The sequence below is a fragment of the Drosophila simulans genome, chromosome 3L, assembly GCF_016746395.2.
Source record: "Drosophila simulans strain w501 chromosome 3L, Prin_Dsim_3.1, whole genome shotgun sequence".
Taxonomy (NCBI): Eukaryota; Metazoa; Arthropoda; class Insecta; order Diptera; family Drosophilidae; genus Drosophila; species Drosophila simulans.
In genome coordinates, this window is record NC_052522.2 from 22,784,181 (window position 1) to 22,799,663 (window position 15,483).

General features: G+C 35.9%; 1 protein-coding gene and 1 long non-coding RNA gene across 6 annotated transcripts in view; both read left to right on the top strand.

Moving 5' to 3' along the window:
• Positions 1-12,634, top strand: part of LOC6740747 (acetylcholine receptor subunit alpha-like) — an 84,930-nt gene extending 72,296 nt beyond the window's left edge. For 4 of the 5 annotated variants that reach the window (XM_016178862.3, XM_016178861.3, XM_016178863.3 and 1 more), the window contains 3 exons: positions 3,720-3,839; positions 5,409-5,655; positions 8,276-12,634. In XM_016178862.3, the coding sequence (XP_016033059.1) occupies positions 3,720-3,839; positions 5,409-5,655; positions 8,276-8,473 (565 nt within the window). In that variant the 3' untranslated portion in view covers positions 8,474-12,634. The remainder of the gene's footprint in view (positions 1-3,719; positions 3,840-5,408; positions 5,656-8,275) is intronic. The other variant, XM_016178865.3, reaches the window with a different exon arrangement.
• A 221-nt stretch (positions 12,635-12,855) lies between these two features.
• LOC120284746 lies at positions 12,856-15,389 on the top strand. Its single transcript, XR_006541783.1, has 3 exons — positions 12,856-13,817; positions 13,923-15,239; positions 15,293-15,389. It is a non-coding gene; the product is annotated as an uncharacterized LOC120284746 (long non-coding RNA).
• Positions 15,390-15,483: the final 94 nt, after the last annotated feature.

Here is a 15,483-nt window from a genome sequence, read left to right on the forward strand (position 1 = left end):
GTTCGTCTAATGGATCGAAATTTTGGGCCATATATTTGATGTTAATGACGGCGGGATACGCACATACCCAGAAAAAGTAGCAGCGATCACCAACTTTCCGAGTTTAATGCGCCTTTCCGGATGGTATAGAAAGTAAGAACTTGTTGCTATAGATCTCCTAGTCGGTCTGCATGTCGATTTAATCTCGAGCAACTTTAAATCAGAAGGATACAAGTAGTCCACAGCGTCAGCGCTAACGAGGTGAATTTTTCTGACCTACAAGTGTATAGGAAAGCAGACCACCTAACGGGTCAAACTCTTTATGATGAATTGGCTTGGAAGATATGGATACCCCGAAAATTAAAATGAAATGAAAATCCTCGAGTTATGCTTGCACGGTGGGATACATAAAACCATTGAGAGAATAAAGCGGTATTATTATTTGCCAGGTCAACGACTGCGAGGTGCGCAAATGCACTAAGTCGTCGAATTCCTCTCTTAGACCTCCGTTAGAAAAAACTTCAGACACACAGCGGTTTTTCCAGCGGCTTTTTATTAATTTTCTAGGGGCATTTCCGCGTTCCCGAAGTGTGAAATATTGGTTTCTTTATAGTGCTCGATCACATTTCAAAATGTCGTTTTGGAGAAAATAAATACCGAGGTAGTAGCTAATTACCTCGAGAGTGACATTTTTATGACATTTAGGGTGCCTAAAACTATCGTTTCGAATATCGTCTACCAATTTCGTGCAGACGTTTTTTAAAGTTAATTAATATGCTTATATGTACTTATTAACTGCCGTGCATGCCCCTAAAGTTAACGCTTCAGAACGTGTTAATAATTAGGGTACGCTCTGACCAGAAGGATTGTGATGAGTACTTGAGCAGGATTTGTTTTGCTTTGCGTTCAGCGGTGCATTCTAATATTGGAACTTTTTTCTGTTATACGGCCAACATATGGTTACCTCGGGTTCAACATATGCTCTGTAAGCTTAATTTGCTCTGTGATCGGTGCATCATGTTCAACCGTCCGGACTCTTTCCAGATTATGCATTCTTAGGCTATAAAACGTTTGCTGAAGATTAAGCCTGTCAAAAGCTTAAAGTTGTTTTCAAGTGGGTTATAATGACAAGCTTGGAGCTTCGTTTGTTAAAGACCGAGTTGGTAAGATGTTGGGTAACTACTATTACGAGTTGAAAGACCTACAGCGTCAGGAGCACCTTCAATGACTTAAGGTCAGGCGGAATATTGTATCTGGTACAAATACCATAGTTTGATTTTAGTGGCGGGGCTTTGTAACGGGGCCTGAAGCGTTTTGACACTTATATATAACTCTGCTGTAAAGTAGGCACATTAATTATATAAATAGGAAATAGGGTGATGCCAATGGTTGCACTCCAGCTGCAGCTGCTTTAGCCACTCGGCCAATTTCACTGCCCTGAATCCGAATTCCGGTCACGTTCTTTTCTTGTAAAGTTTCGAAGAGATCACATGCATTTTCCTCGATAAACACACTGGGGTAAAAATTTTGTGATAGTATTAAATTAAATTACTAGAAAATTAATAACTCTCTAGAAAGGAAACATAATTATACCCGTTACTCATAAAGTTAAGGGGTATACTAGATTCGTTGAAAAGTATGTAACAGGTAGAAGGAAGCGTTTCCAACTATATAAAGGATATATATCCTTGATCAGGATCAATAGCCGAGTCGATCTAGCCATGTCCGTCTGTCCGTATGAATGTCGAGATCTCAGGAACTATAAAAGCTAGAAAGATTGGGATTCACAATACAGATTTTAGAGAAAAAGACGGCCTAAAGCCCTAAAACCGCCGAAAACTGACACGCCCAAATTTTTAAAAAAACTTTTAATTTTGTCTCGTTATATTCCCCAACATCTATCGATATCCCAGAAAAATGATGAAATTTCGCGTTCGCATTCACACTAGCTGAGTAACACGTATCTGATAATCGGGGAACTCGACTATTGCTTTCTCTCGTGTTTCTATTTATTTAATTTATTATTATTATTATTTTTTTTTTTTTTTTTTATCAACAATTTAAAGAAGTTTTAATTGATCAACACACAGTTACCTATGCGGGAATTAATATATATCCGCTTAAAGTTTCTCGGTTTTGATTGTGGACCTGTTAATTAAGACTAGTAGAAGTTTAATTGACTTTTGAAATAATAAATATCATCCAAATACACGAAACAGTGTTTGTTAAGCTAAGGTCGAAGGACATTGTTCGTGCACCTTTGAAAAGTAGCGGGTGCATTCCTAAGGCCAACTGACATTCGAGTGTATTCATAATGTCCGCTTTTGGTGGAGCATGTAGTTTTAGATATTGATTCTGTGTCCATTTCTATTTGTTGAAATCCTTTTTCCAAATCGATGGTTGTAAATTATTGACATTTCCTAAATTACCAAGAATTTCGTCCATGTTTGGCATTGGATTATTATAAAACATTAAACAAAACATTAAAGAAAACATTAAGTTTTCTATAGTCGATTACAACTCTATGCTTAATTCTATTTTTTGTATTGAATGGAGTTGTTAATTGGTTCTAGTTTCTTTTGAATATAAAATATTTTTTTTAAATCATATTGATAATATAACCTTTGTATAATATTTCTATGTATGCGTGATGTCCGGGGCTGTTAACTGAAAATTTTCGTTTGGTTCTGAAATATATTGATTTTGCTAGTCGTCAATTTAGACGCGTTGTCCCTGTTGTTCATAATAACTGGGTTGAAATTCTTCGAATTCGTGTGCGTCTTTAAATCTAGATTCGTCGATAGACATTTTGGTTTCTTCACTGCCCGGTGGTCTTAGTCGTTTGTCAATCGGAAAGTTAGTATTCTTAGATGTGGAGTCTTTTTTTAGTTGGTTGTTTTGGATTTTATTGTAATGTTTTCGGAAAGGACTTTTGAGAATACTTGGTTGAATGTTCATGTATGGGTTGGGTTTGAAATAACTTGTTGCGTGCCACATAGGTTGGTTGTGTATAGGTGGATAGAAATGGCTGCATGTATTGATTAAAATTACGTTGGATGGGTTTAGGATATTATGGATAACTTTCTATTCTATATGTTGCTAGTTGCCTTTGGACTTATTGTTTTGTATTTGCTTTTAGTTTTCTAGTTCCACTTCCACTATTTGAGTTTGACAACTGAATTAGAATTATAATCCAAGTCAAAGGGTTTTCTCTACTTGTGTTGCGAATTATTTAAGAGAACTAGTTTAATTTACTCTACTTCTACTTTTTGTGTTGGACAACCGAATTTGAATTATAATCCAAGTTGGAATGTGTGTTCTCGTCTTTGAGTTCGGAAATTTTTCGGGAACTTGATTATAAAATTTAAAGGAAGATGCATGGTGCATTCTTATATTCAGATACGCTGGGCAAACCTGCTACTCCGAGTATGCATCGAATGGGAAAGGTGGGCAACGCATTGATAGAAGTGTTGGATTCGGAGGTGATGTTGTTGACTTTCACCCTGAAGAAGTGGTTAAAATCCGTTTGTCAAATACTCCAATAAAGGTATTCTAATCTGACGAACACACAAGCTCTTTGAGCTAGCCGCTGCAACTAGTAGCGAGCAGAATCAAGCAAAACAGTTTGTTACACTTCGTATCGTCGGAAACGCTTTCTTCTGCCTGTTTCATACTTATTATTCTATGACTAACGGGTATAATAATGTCAAATTCTACAATAATTGAATCTTTTTTTTCAGTAAATTACTTTTGAAGGACACACATGCTTGCTTTTATCCTTACTATTCTGCGACAAATATTGATCGACTCGCGTCTTCAGGATACAACAATAGTCTGCCAAAGGAAGATTTATCGCAAAGGAAAGTATTACCTATTTGCTATTTTATTACAGTTTTCCATGTTTCCATTAATGTTCCATGTTCATATCGATCAATGACCGTCAGAAACCCCTTTTTAAATTTTCTTAACCCTTTATTACATCTCTCTATAAATTGAATATTCCAAATGGCACCGCACTTCGTAAAATAGCAAGTATCTTCCTCTACTTATTTTATTGGTTGGCCACGACTTGCCACCCTGTAAAACTGACCGCAACCTGACGCCTTACAGGGTCACGCTGCAATTCCAAAACTTGCTCACTTATGTAGGTGGACCATAGAACTTGTCACAACTTGTCTGCAACTCCGAATTCTAAAAGCACTTAAGATTTTAAAACTCCTCAACTTTTTCAGCGTGATCTTAAAATGACCACTATTATTAGGTCAATAAGCCGCGAATGTTTTTATAACAATGAAGTCAGAGAGAATTAGTTTGTCTTAATGTATGAGATGTAATTCTTGATGTAACATCGCGTCCAGCTACGAAGTATGTTTTCAAAAGCCATTCGTACATATCTCGCATTTTCGTGACATACGTTATGCCGGTAATGTTTCTGGCCAAAGAAAACTTCCTTTTATCTTCATGGAAGCTCCACACTGACAGCTCCTAATCCTAATTCCGCACCATCGCATACTCATCGATCATTTTGGGTTATCGATAGATATTGGAGAATAAAATAGAAAAAATTTAAAAATTGTTCCAAAGTGAGGGATTTGGAGTGGAGTGGGCGTGGCAAAATGTTTCTTGGCAAATAGAAACTTACAAGACTAATAAAATTATGAAAAAATTTAAAAAAATAGTTAAAAAATGTGGGCTTGGCAGTTTTGTGCGATTTGTGGGCGTTAGAGTGGGCGTGACAAAATTTGAAAACAAACTTGTGGTGCTGCATGCTAAATCTTGATTTTAAGTATCTGAGATCGAGGTTCATTCATCATAATTAATTCGGACAGATACCTTTTATGGTCGGAAACGCTTCCCTCTACCTGTTACATACTTTTCTACGAATCTAGTATATTCTTTTACTCTACGAGTATAACAAATAAAAAGAATTTGACTTGAATTGGAGTTAAAGTAAGAACAACGCTTTTATTTATTTAAATCCAATTAGCAACAAAACTAACTAAATGTTGGTGGAACTGATCCAGTCTTCATAGAATCACAAGCGCTTATTAGAGCGGAAGTGAATGACAAATTGAATATAAGGGGCGAGGCTACTCTCTCCGTTCTGGAGTTATTAGTCGCGTAGTCGCACAAACCTGATACGCCCACACTTTTAAAAAATGTTTTGAAATTTGTTAATTTTTGTGGTACTTTACAAGAAATATTCAAATTTCTCGTTCACTGAGCGGGTAACTCGACTACAGCATTCGTTATTTTTTACCATTTTGCGGTTTACCCACTTGCTTTTTTCTGGAAATGGCTGAGTTTTAATTCCTCAAAAGTATAAAAGTAAAATAATATTATGGCAAAAATCGAAATCGAAATAATTAATGAAATTTACTTACAGTTCGTATTTCTGTATAATGTTATCAAAAAATCTTTTATTTTAGCATTACGGCGAATGGACCGTTTGGAGGAAGTTGCCAGGTTCATGGCCCAGTGCCGCCACTCACCCATTGTAGTTCAGACGAAATAGCCGCCGTCCCCGATATGGATATCGGATCCTTAGGGATGAAAAGTCCCATTTTAAACAATCCAGCATTTTCCCACTCTAAATGCCTGCCTAAAATTCACAAAAGCTGTTTTTGTGTGCGCTTTATTGCAGAGCATACAAAAATGCAAGAGGACTCAACAAAAGTAAGTTAAATGGTATTATTTGATAAAATACTTATAAGAAATAAGTAAGTCTTAGCTCTTATTTCACTAGATATGTAAGCCCTTACATAGAGTAGGCCAGTGTGGCCATATAAAGTACATACATCAACAGCACAGTGGATAAAATCACGTCCATGTGCCCTCCATAGGTTTCTTCGCTTAAACTCTATTTTCGATGTTCTAGTTAGGTATACTTACGTTTTTCGACGATATTTAACTTCTGATTTACTTTGATCAGAAGTGCACCACGACGAAAACCTAGCAAATTAATTTAAATGAAATTAGACAGAGGTGCTGGGTGCAGAATACACTTTTGCTTTTAGTTCGCTGCACATCCAGGCCACCAATTTCGATTAGAGTTTGCGCGACATTTTTGCGCGGTTCGGTAGCGACATGTTTCCGCAATATTGATAGAAATTTGCAGGCTACATAATAAACCGAAAAAACGCGCTAGTTTTGGGCTGTTTGTATGTGTTGTAGTGGTAGTGAAACTCTTCTAAAACAGACTTTTATAGTTCCGGAGACAGGCGGAAATACATCAGCATGAACGTGGACGCATCGACTCGGCTGCTCATACTGATTATTTATAATATTATAATAATATTTGTGGCTGCAAAACCAGCGAAGGTTTTTAATAATTTCTTATCAAAATGCACACACTCTCTTGCTCTCCCACACAAAAGTCCGAAGTCGGTCAGTGAATTAGAACGCATGGAGAAGGTCACGAGGCGAGGACGCACGGAGTAAATGACGCTCAGCGAAAAACCACTGTGGAAGTGTCGGGCAGTGAAATACGCGCATGACTCAGAAGGAAGGACGAGCAGATCGATCCTTGGAGTGCAAAAACAAGGACCTGGCGTCATTGAAATTGTCATTGGAGTCAGTGGTCGGCAAAGGTGGTCCCAGGCCGAGCGTTGCCTCAACCTGTGGACGATACACCCTGCCTCATAACATCCTAATCCATCCCCAGCCCATTCGAGCCGGCACGTGGACTGTTGTTAAGGAAACACAGGCTAAAGAAGGCGTCGCAGGAGCAACGCCGTTCAGCGGACGGCGATCATCGGAGGAATTCTCTGTAAAATACTCCAATAAAGCTACTTTATTCTGAAACTTTGTCTTTTCCCAAAAAATAATACAATAATTCTCACACAAATAATAAATTTGTTTTCTCTGAGCTAGTAACTCGTAGCGAGCAGAACTAAGAAAAATCGATAGAAATTTTCAAGACTATTAAAAATGTGAAAATATAGCAATACATTTTTCAAAAGTGTGGGCGTGGCAGTTTTGTGGGCATTAGAGTGGGCGTGCCAACAAGCTTGCGCTTCGTGTTTGTCTCTTGAATCTTTAATTGGTCCGATCTTTTTTCTCATTTTTTTCCTGTTATTCCTATACCGCAATAAAATCATTTTTTAACTCTTGTGTTCCGATGCAATCGGCAATCGCTAACAAACCTCTTTGGTTTAATAAAGAGTTGTCACACTGGGGAAATGTAATGTCCACACTTTAAACAAAATTTAAATATTTAGGTGCTCAGTCTATCCTTTCTACAAGACCTTGTTACAAGACCTTTTTAAACCGTTGTATTTAACGTTACCTCATTCGGAACAGCCATACTCTTACGCGTTATCAAAGTCGAATCTAATATTTCTTTCACTCTAAACGTAAGCTCACTGCTTTACGATCTTCAGCGTGTTAAGCCTGCATATTCGCTAGGTCCCTCGGGAATCCCTGGCTGTGTGCTTAAATTCAGTGCGGAAGCATTTGCAAGCCTCTAGTAAAACTGTTTATTTCATCGCTGGAATATTCACAGTTCCCTCATATATGAAAGGAATTCTTCTTGATTCCTTTCTATAAAAAATAGGATGCAAGCAATAACACAGGAATCTCAAAATTGTCGGCTATCTCTTAGCTTTTTGAAAATGTTATCACTCCTCACTACTAGCACCTTTGTAGGTCAATTATATGAAATCAAGCAAATCAAGAACTATTGGAGCTATTTTTCTTCGCAATACAGGGCTTCAAAAATAATCTTCAAACAGATCTCATATACACTGACTCTAGTCATTCTCTTATAGTAAGAAAACTAGATTTAGATTTCGCTAGTGCGTCCGATTCTAGAGTATGGATCACTCAGAGCGCTTGAATCGGTCTAAAAAAACTTCTAACTGTTTGCCTTGCGGAGTCTAAATTGGGATACAAATTTTATATCACCTCCCTATTCCAGAAATCTACTTTTAATTAATTTACCTTCCCAGCTAACCGTAGAGGGATGCAGTCTTTATTTGTAAGCTTATTCGTGGTGACGTTGATAGTCCGGACTTGGTTATACGTCTAAACTTCTCTGTTTCAAGTAGATTCACTAGAAACTACATACCACTAATCTTAAATCATTGTAGATCTAACTGTGAGTTGCATGACCCTTACAGAGATTTATATTCTGACTATAATAGACTTTATTCTATTATCTTTGTTTATAAAGACGATCCAATAAACAGGAACAAAAAAATTAACGTAGCTATATATAAATTAAATTAATTGTAAAAACTTCAATATGTCATTAAATATTTTATTAACTAATTGTTTTATATTTTAATTTAAAAAGGTTAAAGAGGATTGGAAATACGTTGCTATGGTGTTGGATAGACTTTTTTTGTGGATATTCACGTTGGCAGTTGTGGTTGGGACCGCCGGAATAATTTTACAAGCTCCAACGTTATATGACGACCGCATCCCAATTATTGAGCAAAAGGACTTGGACTTCTCGGGAACATCAGCCGGACGCTGTAGACCTCCGCAATAACATTATTATATTGGAAGAATTTAATTTTCAACTGAGGTGTATCAGATTAGTATTACAAAATTTTCTTTTTTTCAGCAGGAAACATGTTAAAAATTACATATATATCGAAGACTTTAAGTAACAAATTAACTATTCTTTATTTTCGACCACATTTAGATATTCCAATCTGTACTTTTGTGCCGTTCACTAAAGTAGTTTGGTATTCTTAGGCACATCAAACCACGAAATTTTTTTATTTACCCTTGTCAACGAACACGTTATTCCAATTTACTTCTATAAGCCAGCTCTTGAGATTTTATCCAAGGACATTTTCAAGGCGCAGTCAAGCAGCTATCCAGTACGTGGTACGAAATTAAAGAATCAAATGTTAACATTTTAATCTTAAACCAGAATGCAGAAATGTTGATTACGATCTAACATTCGAAAGAGCACACAAAACAAGAAACCCATAAAGTGTTCAGATTTTCAAATATACATTTAAAAGAAAAACGGTTTAGTGTGAAATTAGCTGCGAAAAAGTGCAATCATCCGTTACTCGTATTATAAAAGGGTATACTAGATTCGATGTAACACCGTGTAGCAGTTAGAAGGAAACGGCTTTAATCGCATACGGAATATTAATGCCATGCAATGTCCGTCCGTTAGTCTGTATAAATGTCGAGATGTCTCAGCTAAAGTTTGTTTAAGATTATTGCCATGCCCACATTACGCCTACAACCCGGTCAAAACTGTCACCCAAACACTTTTCAGCTCTACGACGCATATCAAAAAAAATGTCTTGCGTTATGTGTACATTTTTTAGAAAGAAGGCTACTGAGGCATTCACAAGTCGGATGTCGACTACCCCATGCAAATAAATTAAACTGGTTGTGCAGACTCCACCGGACTTTTTCCTTTAGTCGGAGAATAAGGGCTGCCTACGCATCATGATGATCTTGTTGTCCTGTTACACCTTGTTTCTAATAACATCCGTTCGATTTTTTCTTTCTTTATCGGTCTCTATTAAACCTTGCAACCTTTTACAACAAAACTTTGTAAAATAAAAAAAATATTTTAAGAGTTACTATACAATTAATTCCTTAACCAATCTGCACATAATTACGTGGCGTATATGTAAATATATAATTTAAAATTTAATTCTTTGTGAGTTCGCTGCAAAACAACATAAGCATAACATAAGTATGCTGTAGTCGAGTTTCCCAACTATCAGATACCTGTTACTCAACTAATAGAAGTGAACGCGAAATTTTAATGATTAAATTGCATATCGATAAAAATGGCGAAAAAAATTATTTAAGAAAACAAGTTTTTTTTATTTTTCAAAAGAGTGGGCGTTACAGTTTTGAACGGTTTGTTTCAGTTCGAAGGGGCGTGGCCAAAATGTTATACAACAAGAAGACTTGTGGCAAGACAAATAATAAAACGAAAAAACACCAATACAGTTTTGAAAGTTTTGGGCGTGGCAGTCTGGCCTGATTCCTGGGCGTGGGAACATTTGGAAATCAACTTGCGCTGCGTCTATGTCCCTGGAGTTTGCATGCTTAATTTTAACTTCCTAGCTATCGTGGCCAAATCCAGTCGGCCATTGATCCAAATTTAGAATATGAGAATAATACTTTACAGGGTCTTAGACGATTCCCTGTACTTGATACATACTTTTCAACGAATCTAGTATACTCCTTTATTCAACGAATATTAAAATTCCAAAAGAGGCCAAATATTTAAATATGTCGATAGACAGTTTACAAAAACCCTTATCTGTATGTCACGTATATTATGTATGGTATTATTTTCAACTGGCATTTTCAATCACTTATTCATTCGTACAATTTTTTCCACGACAATATTAATTAACAAAGCACAGCATTTTGAAGGCGTTACACATGGCATGTGTAATAAGTATGTCGGGCGGTTCTATTTATTTTGTATCTATTTTTATTTATAATGATATGCAATATTAATTTTAACCACGAATGTTTAGATATTTTCTATTATCGCTCACGTCTCTTTCAAATGAAACAGTTATCCATTCCTTAAAAGTACGTAAATGTATATTCTAGATCAAAAACTGTAGCCTTATAGATTTGATCGTAAGGTTGTCTGTTGCTCTCTTTTTCCGCCCGTAAGAATCTCGAAATATTAGGAACTTTAGCTAGATTTTGTAATCGCCACGTGCAAATTCCCATATAGATTTCTTGATAATTTGGTATTACTTCTATAAAAATGCTTTTTCGGCAAGACGAATATTATGTACCCTTGAATGGGTATATACCGAACTAGAACCTATAATGACTAAAAACAACGAAGCTAAAATTTCATTCCCATTATTTATTTTATAAAGTGGTTGTCTTTTACCCAAATTAAAGCAGAAAATAATTATACAAGACAAATCACGATTAAAACAAACGAATAAGAAACGTTTATTTTCTTAAGATTATTCCTATTCCCGCTATTTGATATAGTGGTCCGATCCAGCCCGTTCCGACTAGACGGTTCTACGGTCACAGCTATATCGACTCGGCTGTTAACTCTCTATACAAATGACCGAAATCCATATGCAAGGGTATAAAAATAACATTATTACATTACATTATAACATTATTAACCAGCCATATATGAGATCACATCTCGCTGGGCAGTGCGTGCACAAGAGAGACACATAGTCTAACCCAACGAGGCACATAAGCTTTCCGTCGTGGTGAAGTCTTGAACTTAGCAAAGTCCTGTCACCTTTGTAAGGGTGGTTGTAAACCAATAGTATAACATTTTTAACCTCCCGCCCACTTTGCACTCCTAAACCAACGACACTAGAACAGTGTCTAGTGTCTTTGCCGAAACCGTCGATAAGTGACAATGACAACGTTCTTTTGTGATTGTTTGTTTTCCCACTTTTTGCCACGCCCACGAACCGTCTCAAACTCCAACGCCCACACTTATAAATATTTTATTTATTTTTGTCATTTCAATCCCCAATATCTATCGATAAGCCAGAAAAATTATGTAATTTCGCGATCGCATTCACACTAGCTGAGTAACGGGTATCTGATAGTCGTTTTTGATATCATTTCCGCCGTTTTAAAATATCTGCACTTCTCTCGCATTTGACGGTCAATTCTAAATTTCTCTACCTGCCTTTGTGGTTTTCTACGATTCTTATTTTTTTAATTGAACCTTTTCTATTTATTTACACAACAATTTTATAAAGTTAATAAAAAAGATATTCTTAAAGATTTTAATTTAGCAAAGAGTCACTTGACATACTGTACTTCCGCCACACATCCTAAGTGTCACCTATGAACAGAATTACAAAATGACATCAAATTATGCCACTGGAAACCACATTACAAGTGATCCCAATGGTTGACCTCATAACAATAGTACTTGCAAGCATTGCGGTTTAGCAGTTCAATATTTGATTCAATTGCTGAATTGTCTTACATGGCTCCAAATAATGTAAGCCTTTCATCTATAAACATCCGAAAAAACAAGCTTGGCGGGAATCTTGACAAAGGGGAAAAAGGTAACATTAAGTAAATGGATGGAGAAGGCAAAAGAGCGACGAGTCATGGTAATTATACATTTTAATTTGATCTAAAAAACACGCAAAAAGTAAAATAAAAGTAGTTTGCTATATCTAGATGGCGTTGAATATTACTGTCCAACTAACCGAAGTCCACTTATCTCAGATTTTAACATAATTTGGAGCTTTATATATTATACAGAAGATTGTATTTCACCACCTATCATAATTCCAATTAAAATTGTTTTGGAAATTGTTAGGCGGTAAATTAGAAACTATATTGTCTATGTCTAAAGATGTATTTGTTTCAGTTTTTAATTCAAAATGTGTATAATTTGATCATATTAATTATTTATTTGTAAGAATTACTATAATTATTTAAAATTGAAAAACTCTTTTACGGCTTTTGGACTCAAAATCTTTGCTCACATATTCAAAAAAGATTTGCATCCGCATAAGTCAGCACGGTGTTGACATGGTGTTCTCATGGTACTCAAAAATAATTAAGTATGTATCAAAGTATTAGTGCGAAAAAATGTGAAATAGAAAGTTAACATTTTAGCATATAGGAATACAACTATTAAAATGAATTTAAATGTATGAATTTGTTACAAAATAAAGTTAATTTATAAACAGCAAAAGCACTTTTTATTTTGTTGTTGTTAGGTATTGTGATTATACTTTTTCTGTCAGGGTAAGTAAAACAAATATTATCTAAAATTACAAATGACACAATGATATATAATATAAATTATTTGAAAGTATTACATTGGCCAAAATGATTTTGGCATGCCTATAGAAATTGTCAAGAGTTCGCCAATAACTACTTGCCGGTCACATCCCTAACAACGTATGTATATAATAATACATCCTACGTTCAGTGAATGGTTATAAGAAGTAAGAGACTATTACTACTTCTGCTACGGCTTTCTACAGCTCTCGACTACGGCTTTTATACTTTAATTCTGTTAAACTTATTTACGGCAAATTCTTCGCACGTTCTTTTCCCGCGTACTGTTACCCGACTTCCAACTTCTAGTGTTGCCAACTTCTCTCTCCAACCAAGGGTGCCAACTGCTCAATATATCGCCTGCTTACATACGGTCATCCTGCTAAGTGTCGTCTGTCCCATCTCCATAACTTATGTTATCTACACTTGTTGAGGCATAATTAGGACCTTTAAACACCACAGCCTTCTTAACGTCAGAGCGACCACATCGTTTCACTTTGACCACTTCGAATGGGTAAAAAAAGTATTAGCCACCGGTGACGAACTGCGTTCGCATTTGCATCTGTATGCTAACTTTTCGGTGCATTTCTTGACTCTCATTCCCAAAGTCCTCCATCAATTTTTGTTTCAGAAGCTTAGTTACCATGTCTGTAATTTTGGTCAGCATCTTGTTACCAAAAATCAGGTCGAATGCGGCTTTTTGTGTTGTCGAATAAACATGTGACTTGATTGCGTTTTGGACTTCGGCAACGAAAATATACAATTCAGTTGTATTGTTTGTAGAAAGTTTTCTAATGATGCAGTTTTCTTCTGAATCTGAATCGTATTTTGCTTCATGAAAAGTGCCTGAGGTGAAAGCTCTATCTGTCACGATCCTAGCAGGAAATCCAAAAATGTTTGACAATTTCTCCAGATTTTTGATACCTCCATCGTAGGAGCCGAAGTTTTTGTAAAGAACAACGACACAAAAATTTCAAAAATACTTTAACCATTGCAAAAATGTTTTTTTAAAGTTTTGCCTTAGAATCCATTGGGACTAGATGATCCAGATGTAGCGTCTGTAACGGTTGACCTCCTGTGTCCATACAATTCAGGTAACCCTCCTGCTTACCAATCTTCTTATTGGTCATTATGCACTTTTTGCATGTGGCGATAACCTGTGACACCTTTCGTTCCATGTCCATCTACTTGCGCTTCAGTTATAACCCTATGCTACAATAGTTTTCAAGTGCCTTTTCAAACTCTACTCCTCTGTATTTTCTGTATACCGCTTAGCCATCGATTACAAACTAATGGTTTCTTCTTAAATATTCCTGGACAACAAGCCGCATGTTACACAAGTATGCTGCTGGCTGTATATATGTCGTTCTAAAACGCTATCAGAGGTCTCTTTACTCCACAAAAATAATGGATAAACATATTCTCCAAATCGCTGAAGCAACGATGCGCTCAGTCCCTAATTTGAAGCGTCTGTGTGCAGTTCCGTGGGAGCATTCTGTGAATAGATTTTAAGAACTGGTTCTTGGCAAAGGCTGATTAGATGCGTTCAACTCCTCGGTGTTCATCTTAAATACATCAATTTAAAACGGAATTCAAAAGTACACGGCTTTGATATTTACCCATCATATCCTGATGTTCTTAATGCTAAACTAAAGCTTAGACCAAATGGAATCGAGTATTTTGAGAATAAAGCGCAAGTTGAGTTACAACAACTCTTAAACCACACAACTTCGCGGATTCTTGAAATGCAGTATGAAACTTTCAAAGCAAATACCAACTCGATAGAATGTCAATTAATATTTAGCTGTGGATATGATGGATCAACTGGTCAGAGTATTTATAAGCAACGTTATGAGGAAATCGGTGCTGTATATGATGGATCGCTGTTTGTTACTACAATTGTGCCATTAAAATTAGTAGACAATTAACAAAAAATAATTTGGATCAACAGATCGCCACAATCTATACGGTTTTGTCGTCCTTTAAAAAATATTAAGGAAACTCGAGAGCTTATATTAGCAGAAAAAGAAAACTTGGATACTCAGACTCGTAATCTGCACATATATTTGCATAAAATCAACAACATTAATATATTTGTTAAATATGTCAAATATAATTGTTTGGTGCCTGTTGGCTGTCTTGGCGAGCATGCGTCGAATCGAGGAAAAAATTATATAAGAGCGATCGGAGAAGACATGCAAGAAAATGCAGTCGCCTAGATACTATGACCGATATTTTTAACAGAGCTCTAGATACGTCTGATCCTTTGTTGTCTAGTATTTATCTAAAAGAAAGACAAAGGAAAAATAAAAACAAAAATATGCCGCAAGAGGTCATTTCTCTACTTAAATCACCATGCGTTGGAAGCGATCATGATGATCATGGTGATTGTCAGGACATCGACGAGGGCGAGGAGAACGATGAAAGAGAACTTCTACAGAAAGATCATGATCTTGATGTAATAGCCTCAGACGAAGAGTTTTTTTAAATTAATAAATAATAAGTTTAGTTTTTTTGTGAGTATAATAGTATAACAATGACATATGATCAATTTATTTTTTAATTTCAGGACAAAATGATTTGGACCATCATATACATCTTAATATGATTTTATTTTATTTGATTTTCTGTATATAATGTCAATAAAATATGTAATTAAATATTGATTCAAAATGTTTTTTCTTTGGTAAGGTAAATATTTTTATGGCTATCAGCCAGATCGTTTATATGGCAGCTATATGAATGTTGACCAAATCACTT